General features: G+C 33.9%; 1 protein-coding gene across 1 annotated transcript; it reads left to right on the plus strand.

Annotated features, from left to right (window-relative positions):
* The first annotated feature begins 2,059 nt into the window (after positions 1 to 2,059).
* Positions 2,060 to 3,598, plus strand: LOC133310950 (pathogenesis-related genes transcriptional activator PTI6-like). Its single transcript, XM_061511948.1, has one exon. It carries the CDS (start codon positions 2,502 to 2,504, stop codon positions 3,291 to 3,293), a length of 792 nt encoding a protein of 263 aa, XP_061367932.1. The 5' UTR covers positions 2,060 to 2,501; the 3' UTR covers positions 3,294 to 3,598.
* The last annotated feature ends 9,201 nt before the right edge of the window (positions 3,599 to 12,799 follow it).

The raw sequence follows: 12,799 nt of genomic DNA on the forward strand, positions 1-12,799 counted from the left end.
CAGCACATATGGGTTGTTTAGCACGGTCACTTATGACTAAAGGTGTGCATAGTTAGCAAATGATGGTAGATGAGCAGACGAGGGTGAGATAATGTATTCGATTCTTCCCAGTATTATTTTTAAGAAGAGTTTAAAATCTTAATTCTGAGATACGCCTCGAATCGAATTAGGAGGAGTTTAAAACCTTAATTCTGAGACACGCTTCGAATAGAATTAATAGCGAAGGGATAAACCGATTGAAATATCTTTAACAAAATAAAAAAAAGGTGTGCATGGTTTGATCCCAACCAATTTTTTTTCTTAAACCTAATTGGTTTAAATTGATTTAGTTCAAAAACTTGAACTGTTTTATTATTATTTATTATTCATTACTCGTTCGAACCGATTCGGATATGCAAATCAATTGTGCACTGGTCTCAAATTGATTCTAAATCAGTTTTGAATCAAATTTTTTTGGTGTGCTTCAATTTTTAAACTGGTTTGTAAAATCAATTCAGCTCTTAAAACTGGTTAAAAAATATAATTTGATTTGATTATTTTGAACAACTATTTATGACCTTTCTTTTGTTTTGGTCGAGACGACATAAACAAACTCAAAGAGAGCATAAATAATTGAATAAGAGGAAAAAAATTTGTGTTGTTATATATTTCTTGTGTTATTCATGGATAGAATGAAGCAAAACTTATAATAATATCATTTGGGTTATAGTTGTTATACGTTCAATGAAAAAAAAATAAAAATTGAAGGCGCAAGAGTTATTAGTATTTTTCTCTATTTATATTATAAATAACATTTTGTACGTTAATTTAATGAATAAAAATATTTAAAAATTATAATATCCTTTCGTTCTTTTGAATGCGATTTATACCGTACTAATATAATTTGAACAATCAAATAAATTATTATTATTTTAATCTTCCGCTGTCTTTTATTTTTTAAGCTATGGACCCGTTATATTTTCACGTGTCTTAGTAATTGGACCGCTTACAAACAAAACTATAAAGTGTCACTTGCCCAATTTCAACGTTATTGATTCTTGTCCTAAAAATAGCAAATGTTCTTCTTTTCTTAGAAAATTCTACCAACATTGAACCCGTCAATTACGTGGTCTAAGATTCACCAATGTGGAAACGTGGCATGTTCTTTCTTTGCATTTCATTTTGCTCTCTTTCTCACGTTAGTTTTAAATTTTAGAAAAGATTAATTTTAAAACAATTTACGTTAAAAAAAAGCTAATTTATGTTTAAATTTAATTTTATGTAAGTGGTTTTTTTTTTAAGAAATTACTTCTCCCAAAATCAGTTATACTTACAGCTGAATTGATTTTTAAGAAACAAAAAATTCGACATATCATACAAACCCATGTTAAATGCTGCGATCGTAATTTTTCTGATGAATGAAACACTAGTTCAGTCTCTATGATGTGCTCCCTCATATTATATCACCAATTTCAATTGCTAATAGAGACTAATAATAGCTAACCCCTTGTTTTGAGAGTACAAGAGTGAATCAATGACATTAAGAAGCACAAGTTTTGAATAATTTGTTTCCAAATTTGAAAGAACAAAAAATAAAGAAACTTTGAAAGAGGAAGGGGAATACTACAATAAAGGCAGGTGGAAGCTTGAATTTTTAAAGATATTTCAATCGGTTCATCGCTTCACGATTTATTTAATTTGGGATTAAAATTTTTAACCTTTCTCCAAAATAATATTAAAGAAAATAGAGAACACATGTTATCACCTCACCTAGTTAATTCTCTAACACCAAACGGAGATAGTGTTACTATTATTTGGTAAGTTTTAAATTTTTTTGCTGCCGACAAAGACACAAGAGTGAGTCATGACCCTCCTCCACTCACTCACACTTCCCTCGTCATTCCATTTTCCCTCCTCTTTTTCTCTCTCTCCTTCAATTCCTTACCCCAAACCAAATCCCCACTCTCACGAGAAAAATATTTTCTCAATACTCCAATGGGGACACACCCCGTGGTACACCATAAATACCCTTTAATCCTTCATCTTTCACCTCGTTTTCTTCTTTCATTTGCTACCCCCCTTTACTTTTTATTTCTCTACTCTACTCACTCCTCACTAACTATCACCACTTCCCTGCCCCTTTCTTTCCCGCCAAGCTTGCTCTTCCCTCTCTTTCTCTTTCTCTCTCTCAATCTCACTCCCACTCTCGCCCTCTCCTAGTGTGTGTGCAACCATCTCTCTCTCACCTCTATAAACCAAAATATTATCTAGATCTCTTTGTCATGGTTTCCTTATACATCATGAGATTCATCCCCCAAATTCCCAAAACTTCATCTTCCCCTTAGCAAAATAGCATCTTCATTCTTTCAACACCTCCTCTCCTTCTCTACCACTGTATCATGTAGCCAAACAAAACACTTCAGAATCTTCCACCTTTTTCATTTCCACACACTCTTCACTAAAACTTCCTAGTGAGTGAGTGACACAAACCAACCCATCCTTCTCTCTCTCTCTCTCTAGACATGTCCGTACAATCGACCCTGAAGCTAGCAACTGCAAGTTCCGATTTTGAGGGTGACCCACCATGCAAAACCACCAGAAAAACCCAACCACAGAAGAGGGTCCTTCGGATCATACTCACTGACCATGACGCCACTGATTCCGACTCTTCCGGCGATGATGAACTGCCAGAAAACCCATCAAGGCTTCGAAGAGTGAAGAAAAAAATCACACATATCAACATGCACCTTCCCTTATTCACAAACTCTCCAAAATCTTCACCATCTTCCTCTTCTTCTTTCCCTGACCCGACCCGTTTCAAAAAACCCAAGAAATCGCCAGCCGACGGCGCCTCCTCTCGCCGCCGTAGCAAGTTTAGGGGCGTTCGCCAGAGGCCTTGGGGACGGTGGACTGCCGAGATCCGAGACCCGACCCGTCGGAAACGGGTCTGGCTAGGGACCTTCGACACGGCGGAGGAAGCCGCCGCGGTGTACGACGAGGCCGCCGTAAAGCTTAAGGGTCAAAACGCCATCACCAACTTCCCCCGCAACGGAGCCGCGAAGACGGAGGAGGACACGGCGGCGGTTGTTTTCCCCGGCGACGGATTTGCGTCGCCGACGTCTGTCCTGGCACACTACGGCGGCGATTCGACTCCGTTCGACGGTTTTCGTTACGGTGCGGTGGATGCCTTCGGTTTTGATATCGACGTGCCGTTAAGTCTGACGGACGTTAACTCGGTGGTGCTGAGTCAGCGATTTGGGAAAGAAGAGTTCGGCGAGTTTGACCCGGACGATTTCTTGACTTGGCCCAGTTAAATTCCTGGGGCTGTTTTGTCTTTTCAAGAAAAAAGTCAGGGATTGTTACAGTAATATAACTAGAATTTTTGTCGCATTCTGTTCCCACTTCGTGGAATTCCGAAACTACCCTCGGTACTGAAGGTTCTTGCGGAGCTTGGAAGAGTGTAGAGCAGTAGAGTAAGCATTTTCCCACCCCAAGCAGAGATTTTTGTGCTAAGTTAATTTGTAATTAATTATTATTATGTATAGGGAAAAAAAAGTTAATGAACAGAAGGGGAAAAAAATTGAAAATCTAGAGCTGAGTGATGATGAAAAAGATTAAAATGACTATATTGTAATTTCATATATAATTGGATAAAGTATTATTAATTAAAAAAATTTGTTGTCTGAAGTTCAATGATTATATTGTTTTCTTGGATGTTAGCTTGTTATTATGCATGATATATTTATTTATTTAATTTATTATAATTCTGCATGCATAATGCCTTGTTTGGTAAAGGCCAAAGTAATCTGGATCAAAGGTATAGTTATGTGTGAGATATCACAAGAATATGACCTATAAAGTGACGTGTCTTTTAACTCGATTGGTATCAATTCAAGAGTTAAAATTAAAAAAGATCTGTATGTGATACCGATGCGGGAGATTTGATCATTCAATATGTCATGTTTTTTTGTTTCCTACAACATGTTTTTGAAAAAAGTTTCTTCAAAGACCTTTTTTTTTTTCTTTTTTAACAGCAAATTGATAGTAGAAATGGATATGATAAAAATCGGCATTTGAAACTACATCATGATGGAGTATAAAGTCGGGCAACTTATGTTTAAATATATTTTAGATTGAGAAAATTAATTCTTATATACAAGAAATAGAGACTTTTCTTAAATTAAAATGACTTGGGGCAATCACATATCCATGTCATGGGTGAAAATTCAAACTCTTTCTTCCGGAATCAAACACATCAGTCCTATTTTTTAGAGGAGCAATTTGCTTCCGTTATATCATTATATGAAAGCTAAGAAATATAGACTGTGAGCTTAGCATTCATTGTCCTACATCCTCACAGTTTTAATTATACAACAGATTATGTGTCATTAGGGTTGGCAAAAGGGGCCAACCCGGCTCGACCTGGCCCAACCTGCATTCAACCCGTAAAAAATGAATCGGGTTAGGGTTGGCCCGAAAAAATAAACGAGCCAGAAAACCTCGCGGGTTGGCTCGATAATTAGCTCGCGGGTTGGCTCGGAAAAAAGCTCGCGGGTTGGCTCAAAAAAAACTCGCGGGTTAGCTCGAAATGATGCTAGTGGGTTGGCTCGCGGGTTGGTTAGCTCGAAATATTGGCTCGCGGGTTGGTTCACGGGTTGGCTCGCGAGTTGATTTTTGTGGAAGTAGTCTTATTTGTTCTCCAACACTGCCAAAAGGTTCCAACTTTGATCTCTTCAAAGGTACTCAGATTGAAAAAGAAAAAAGATTGAAGTAACAAATCTTATAATGTCAACAACATAGAAGAATAACAATGAATCCATTTTCATATATATATTGGGGAAAAATAAAAAAGAAAGATGAGAAATATAGAGAAAAGGGTATTGCACCTTGGGAGTAGTGGATTGCGTTTGTCAAGAGAATAGGCCAATAGACCCGAAGATGCAAGGTTAATGGTAACAGGGTGAACAAGCTATCCAAGGGGCAGAATAATGTTAGGGTTAAGGAAAGTGACGAGTGACGACGATGTGAGCGTATAGCAGTTTTGGAGTTTTCATATTATTATTATTATTATTATTATTTTAATACAGTCATATTATTTTTTTTTGAATTAAAAAAAAAATATCCAACCCGCGAGCTGACCCGTTTGACCAGCGGACTGGCTCGTTTGGGTTTGGGTCTGGATTGTATCGGGTCGGGTTGAATCGGGTTGACAGCTCATTTAGGCCAATCCAACCCGACTCATTTAGGACGGGTTGCGAGCCAACCCGACAGGTTGGCTCGTTTTTTCCATCCCTATGTGTCATTGGTAAATTAAATTCTTCTTGCCGCTTATGTTATTTTCATATTCCTGATTATCCCAATTAGAATGTCAATCGCACGAAATTCTTTTAATGATGTAACAGTATATAATTAAATAACAATAAATTTTTTATATTCGCAATAAATCAAAATTAAACTCATAGAAAGCCTTAATATTGGATAATAAAGTATTTCAACATTTTATATCATGATTATTGATTGGGCTACTTAAGCAATTTCTTTCCTCTCTTTTTTTGTTTTGGCTAGTGCTACAACTTGCTTTCTATTGCAATTTACAGGGAATTTTGGCTCTCCTTAAATGTGTTAACGTGAGAGTCTCTTAAGATATGGATGAAAATTGGTATTGTGGGAAAATCTTGTGTGATTAAACACAAGATTTTGGTCTTGTGTTTTGGTCTTGTGGGAAAATCTTGTGTGATTAAACACAGCTTAAGATATGGATGAAAATTGGCCTGTGGGGTCATAGAGCCCACAAAGAGGTGGCTGCTTGTGGTTGATAACAAAGTAACAATAATAATGGTGGGCCTATCATGCTGATTCGTTCCTCTGCTGAGTGGTCATTCAAATGGACTTGGACCCGCAACCAACAAAGTTGTTGCCGGCGGCTGACACACTTTGAAATTTCAAAGGGAAAGAGGATCCTGGCTTTCTTGGGTGTCACAAAACACTTGCACTTCCACAGAGCTATTTTGGTTTTGGAAGTGACCTCTTTTTTGTTTCAATATCTTTTTTTATTGTTGATACACTAGTTGAATTTAATAGAAGAGCTTCTTACAAAAAATGCCTTCTATTTTCTTAACACCATAGATGATGAAGATCTTTTACGTTCTTCTCTTAATCTTGATATAGTTTTTTACAAGGTAACTTTGCACATATAAAAATCAATGTTGAACCGACATCGACACAAGACTGGATATGATATGACACGATACTCCAACACTTAATTTTAAAAAATATTAGATTTTGACATGTTAGACACGTTTAGATATTAAATAATTTTTTATATTTATGTAGTGTATATTATATTTAATATTTGATAATTTAACAAAAAAAATAAAGCTAATCTTATAATACCTATCAATTTTGCATTAAACTCAATAAAATGGTAATCAAAATCCAATAAATTTAATAGTTGAATTAAAAACGCAACGCAACGCAACTTTCGAATCTTTTTTTGAGTCTTTGCAATATGTGTTGGGATATCCGAGAATGTTGGAAAATGTCGAACACGATACACCATATTTTTTGAAGTGTCAATGCTTCATAGATAAAAACTACAAAAAAAAAAGAAAAAGAAATTACATCTCTTTGTATCCTTTTATTTGTTATTATTACTATTTTTATTATTATTATTGATAAAACTATATAAAACCATATCAACCATTTAAGCATATAGTTGCTAAGTATTGAAGAAAAATCTTTTGAATTAACCAAAAAAAAAAATCCAGAAATTATTGGGTTAAAGATGTTGTAAAGGCATGAAACGGTTGATTTATGTGTCCCATGGTTGGTGACCAAAACAGATACGAAGCTGAGAAAAAGCTAAGATGTGACGATCCACTGCCTTATCCAAGAGAGCCACCTTCCACTATTTCCAATTCAACGTTAGATTTTAATTCAAATAATAAAAAGTAATTATAGTGTTCTTATAATCCTAACGTGGGAATTAAGGGCTAAAGTACTATATTACAATTTACAATTTGTATCATAAGATCAATAAGCCATTAACAAACGCTGACTCACTGTTTCAAGTCAATTTGAATGTTAATTAATTGATGATATTTCTACAGCTTGAAGTTACAGATAAGATTAAGATACTTGAAAGGGACAGAGTGCCATTGCCTCGTTGGGTGCTTTTGCTTGTTTCTTGGTTCACTCTTTGGATCCATTCTAGACTACAAGACAAAAATGGACCAAAAAGCTTATTCAGTATGAATAGTTTTTATTTTATTTTTTTCTTCTTGGTAAACAGTATGAATAGTTTTTAAGTGGCTGCTTTTGTTAACCACCAATCAATTTCTCAACCTGTCCATTTTATTTATACATATGCTAGTAAATTTTATTTTGTTTCTCTTGTTTATAAATGTGCTTCAGCTCGTTTAAATTTGCTCTCTTGAATAATGAGCCTAATATATCTAAACATGATCAAAGTTTTTTTTTATATATATATTCACTCGTTAATTGATTACCTGATTAATTCAGTTCAAGCACTGTCGAATTATTATGAAAAAATATCTTCAGTATTACGAGAATATTGAAGACTTAGTACATCCTTTATTAAATATGATAAAAAAGTAATATATTTATCTTTCTCATTTTACCCACCCTTGTATATTATTCTTTCCTTAGTCTTCTACTTTTACTAAAGGAGTACATACTCTCATAGCATCAAACTACGAAGCACCGACACTTCAAAATCATTGACGTGTCATGTTCGACACTTCCCGACACTCCGACACTCCAATACTAATTGAAAAGACTCGAAAAAGGTTCAAAGGTTATGTTGTGTTGCATTTTGAGTTCCAACTATTAGATTTGTTGGATTATGATTACTATTTTATTGAGTTTAATATAAACATTTGAGATATCTTATGTTTCTTTACAAAATTGATGGGTATTATAAGTTTAGCTTTATTTTTTTGTTAAATTATTGAATATTAAATATAATATATACTACATAAATTAAAAATATTATATAATATCAAAACGTGTCCTAACATTTCAAAATTTAACATTTTTAGAATCAACGTGTCGGAGTATCGTGTCGTGTCGTATCCCGTGTTCCGTGTCAGTGTCGGTGCAACATAGACATCAAATATATGCTCCTATTATAAAACCTGGCCATCATAATATCAATTTTTGTATTCTCAATACTTGAACTCGAGACCTATAATTAAAAAAATAAAATTCTTACCACTTAAATTAATAATTATTGATAACATTATAACAGTTTTTAAGTGACTGCTTTTGTTAACCACCAATGAATTTCTCATGCATTATTATTAGCCATAAGGAATCAAATAGGTACACAATCATATGTGGGTATCTGACATAATTACAACTTTGATGATATGTTTCTATGCTTTCCTATAATTCCATTGATGGGAGACCTAGTCAAATAGGCAGATAGTACAATTTTTTTTAATTTTTTTTTTTTTGTGAATAGGCAACCATAGGCAATGAAGAGGCAGCAAAAAGAGGAAACAGATGGTGTTATGCACATATAAAAAGGAGGAACATATTGATGAACTAGACATCATGTAAGTACATAGTTACATTCACATGGTGAGTCATTCAATTGAGATTGTGATGCTAATGGGTTGCTAGCAAACCCCACTAGCCATTTTCCTTTTCAAATTTGAAGCCGCAATCCAACTCTGCATTAATTATGACCATTTGATTTTTGACGACCTAAATGCAATCCAATGAAATAATAAATTTTCTTTGGGTAAGTAATGGGGGAGAGTGACCAAAGTGTCACGCTTGTACAAAAAAATTACCAGATTGTCACACCAACAGTAAATTTTATCAAAATGCCACGCGACATAATTCGTTACACAGTGTAGCGAAATATGCCATGTCAGAATGCATAGAATAAAAAATGTCACATGTCAAATTTTGAGAAATTCGCTACATAGGGTAATGAATTTCTCAAAATTTGACATAGGGCATTTTTGGTTCTGACATTGCATATTTCGCTACACTGTGTAGCGAATTACTTGCATACATAATTCGCTACACATGCCGCGTGACATTTTGGCAAAATTTACTGTTGGTGTGACAGTCTGATAATTTTTTTGTCCAAACATGATAAAATGGTCACTGTTCCAAGTAAAGGGCCAAACGAATGTAACAGTAAACTTTTTGTATGATAAAAAGAGAAAAAAGAAAAAAGAAGCAAGCTACTTTGGACTAGGTAACATATTAGAGACAAGACATTTGTCAGAGGAGAGCATTTTGTCGCTATAAAGTAGTGAAAACCATTGAAACACTCTCCTCTTGTATAAAATCACACCACTAGGACAGATTACAATTAATTAGATCCCACTGAAATGAGACTTTCAAACGCAAGTGCTTTTGTTAAAAATCTCATACAACTAACTATTTTGGAACTTTAAACTGCGAGGAGAAAATTCAGAAAAGGTTACATTTATATCTATTACAAGAGATTTTTATCAAAAGATTTGGTTGAAAGTGGTATACGTTAAATTTTACTTAAGTCAAGACCCCGTGAATGCAAAATATATTTTTGGAGGAGTTAATCAAACCATAATGTGCATAATGGTTGCACAATCTAACTTTTAAGGTAGATGGAGAAAAAACTCACTACTCCTGATCCACCACGTACTCTTTCAATTGAGAAATTGATATTTGTAATTTTTTTTTCTCTTTTCTCGGTAGATTGCTCCTAGTTGTTGTCCCGTTCTCATTGATCTGTCTCACTTATTGATTCATTCGTCGGAAGCGCTGTAATTTTTTTCCTCTAACTTTTAAGGGTGATGGAGAAAAAATTCAGTACTCCTGATCCTCCACGTGCTCTTTCAATTGAGAAATTGATATTTGTAATTTTGTTTTCTCTTTTCTCGTTACATTGCTCCTAGTTGTTGTCCCGTTCTCATTGATCTGTCCCACTTATTGATTCATTCGTCGGGAGCGCTGAAATTTTTTTCCTCTCTATAAGCTGATCAAGAAATGACTCGTGAATTGTTTTATTAAATGATTTTTGTATATAGTTTGTGTTGAATTTTTCTCTCCAATTAATTATTGAAGATTAAGTGTGCCCTTATTCTTTCGGTCATTCAAAATAAATAACAAATTGGTTCATTATATATTACTATTTCAACAACTTCCCCCTAAAGATGAACATCCATACTTTATTGTACGTGTTTAAGCATGATAAAATCATAAATGTTAAACTTCAGATGGTATAAGAGCATGTGTTTCATTTATTGCTGATCCCTTAATCACTGTATGCATTTTGAATTAGGGTGTAATTGAAATTGACGTTGACTAATTGTTGATCACCATCTTATAATTTGTGTCGTGTTATGCAATTGACATTAAGTGATGAATTTATATTAGGAAATTTGCTATTGTAATAGAAATTGAATTTGCTAGTGTAATTTGCTGGTATTTGATCTGTTTGGTAAAATTTCACGTGATAAGATTTGAATACAGGGGCAGGATATTCTTACCACCGGTGTAAGAGTTAGAAATCTCATATTCAATCTTGATCATTGATCCACTTGTATCCAATAGCTCACATTACTAGAAAATTTGAACTCTTAGATATAAATTGGATCAACGGATAAGATTGAGAGTGTAACTTACACTGGTGTAAAATGATCCTGACCCTTGAATATATTTTTGATAATTATTTTAAAATTGTATGTATTAATTAATATTTCTCTATACATACAATATTAAGATAAGTAATTTGAATATTACCCAAGTGTGGTGGCTCAGTTGGTAGCATGAGGACTGAGTGGTGGGAGATGATCTCGGTTCGAATCCCACCAACACCATCTGGGGAGGGGCATAAGTACCGTAATCTTTGGACTCGCACCCGACTCAAAGAGTCGAACCCGTGGGGATTCCGAGAGGTTCTGATGGGGGGTTCTGATTCGCCTCAAAGAGGTAATTAGTATCAATTACCAAAAAAAGTAATTTGAATATTTTGACATTTAATATTATTGCCTATAGTTTATAGCAATAATTTGTGCATAAAAATTAATTAATGTCAGGTAGTTTATATAATTTAATTAATTAGGGACTGACCACATAATTCTTCATTATTTTTATTATATATTAAGAGCCTTTTTTTTTTTGGTAAAATATATTAAGAGCCTTTAAATCACATGATTTTCCATCCACTATAGTAACATATTGGAATCGACTTTTCATGAGTAATTTTTGGAAATTAAGGTACACTTTTGCTTATTATCCACAATCAAATGGATAGACAAAGATTGTCAAAAAAATGTTTGGAGACTTGCCTTGGATGTTTCTGCAGTCCTAGGCCCAAATAACGGTTTTATTGGCTTGAATATTGGTATAATACCAATTTTCATGCATCCACTCAATTGACCCCTTTTAAGGCACTATACGTATAGGACACTCCTCATATGTTCCAAGGAAAAGGCCATCATTCTGCAATCAATTTTTCATGAGTACAAAAGAAGGCGAAATGTTCACTTCACCCCTAGAGACTCTGTCTGCCTCAAATTACAATCATATCCACTAAAATCCCTAGTTAAAAATATGAATGAAAAGCTTAGTCCACACTTTTATGGCCCACATGAAGTTATGGTAAATATTGGAAAAGCTGACTACAAACTTAAGTTAACTAAAACTTGTAAAATTCATCTTGTCTTTCATATCTCCTCCTAAAAATGCCCATCTTATCACAGTTCAACCCCAACCTCTACCTTCAATCTGCTTTCAATTCTGTTCGAGGAGCATTAATTACAAGTTACACTAGAAAAGTGTTACAACACATCAGTGACTCTAAGCTACATTTGTTTGTTGGTTAATATGTACGATTTAATATATTTATCATATTATTTAATAGAATTGTTTAAAAATTATATCTAGTGAGGATCAAACGCTTGTTGTGAAGATATAAATCATAGTATTTACGACTAAGTTACAATTGATTCTTGGTTTACTTGCACCATTTAAAATATCTATGTTATAATTGAGCATAAAATATAAATTTATATATATATATATCCAGTTCATGCGGTTGAACTAGTGAGTCAGTGACCCACTGACCCAGTACTCCAACCGGGTCGATGACCGGTCAGGGTTTAATAACATTGGGTCCAATAAATATGACTCAATTATTAAAAGAAGCAGTAATTTGAAATATAACAAATTACGATCAAATTCAAATCCAAGTGCAAATGAAGCAGATATGATTTGATTTTTTTGGCAAGAAAATGAAAGTAAAACATTTGACACGATTTGAGATCTAAGATTCGGAACGTCTTTGAATGATTTAATTGTAATTATTTATTTATTTTTAGAAGTTAATTATTGTTATATTTATTTTTGGAATTTTCCTAATTTTTAGGATTTTAGATTTTGGATCAATTTATAATTAATCTATAAAAGGGTGCTTAAAACCCTTATTTTAGGAGTTAAATTTTGTTATTTTGTTATTTTTTTAATTGAAATTGAGAATCGGAAGATTACGGTTTTATGAAATTCTAGTATTTTGTTTAGTCATTTTTCTACGCGCTTTCAAAATCACGCTTAAGAGTTCAGTACTAATATTCAACGTCCGTTTCTCGACTTTCCCTTTGAGGACAAGTGAAACTTATGAAAGAGTATTGATAAGAATCCAAATTGACATTAGAAAATATACAAAAGAAGAGCTTAATGGGATCAAAGCAGGATCGTCAACTATATAGGAGCTAATTAAGTTGACCCTTGAACCAACAAATTTGCACTAGATCCATTAATACCTTTGGGGAATCCAAGCTAACATCAAACATAT

This window comes from Gastrolobium bilobum, unplaced genomic scaffold (genome assembly GCF_033153095.1).
Source record: "Gastrolobium bilobum isolate Gb01-03AN ecotype WA unplaced genomic scaffold, APGP_CSIRO_Gbil_v1 utg803, whole genome shotgun sequence".
NCBI lineage: Eukaryota > Viridiplantae > Streptophyta > Magnoliopsida > Fabales > Fabaceae > Gastrolobium > Gastrolobium bilobum.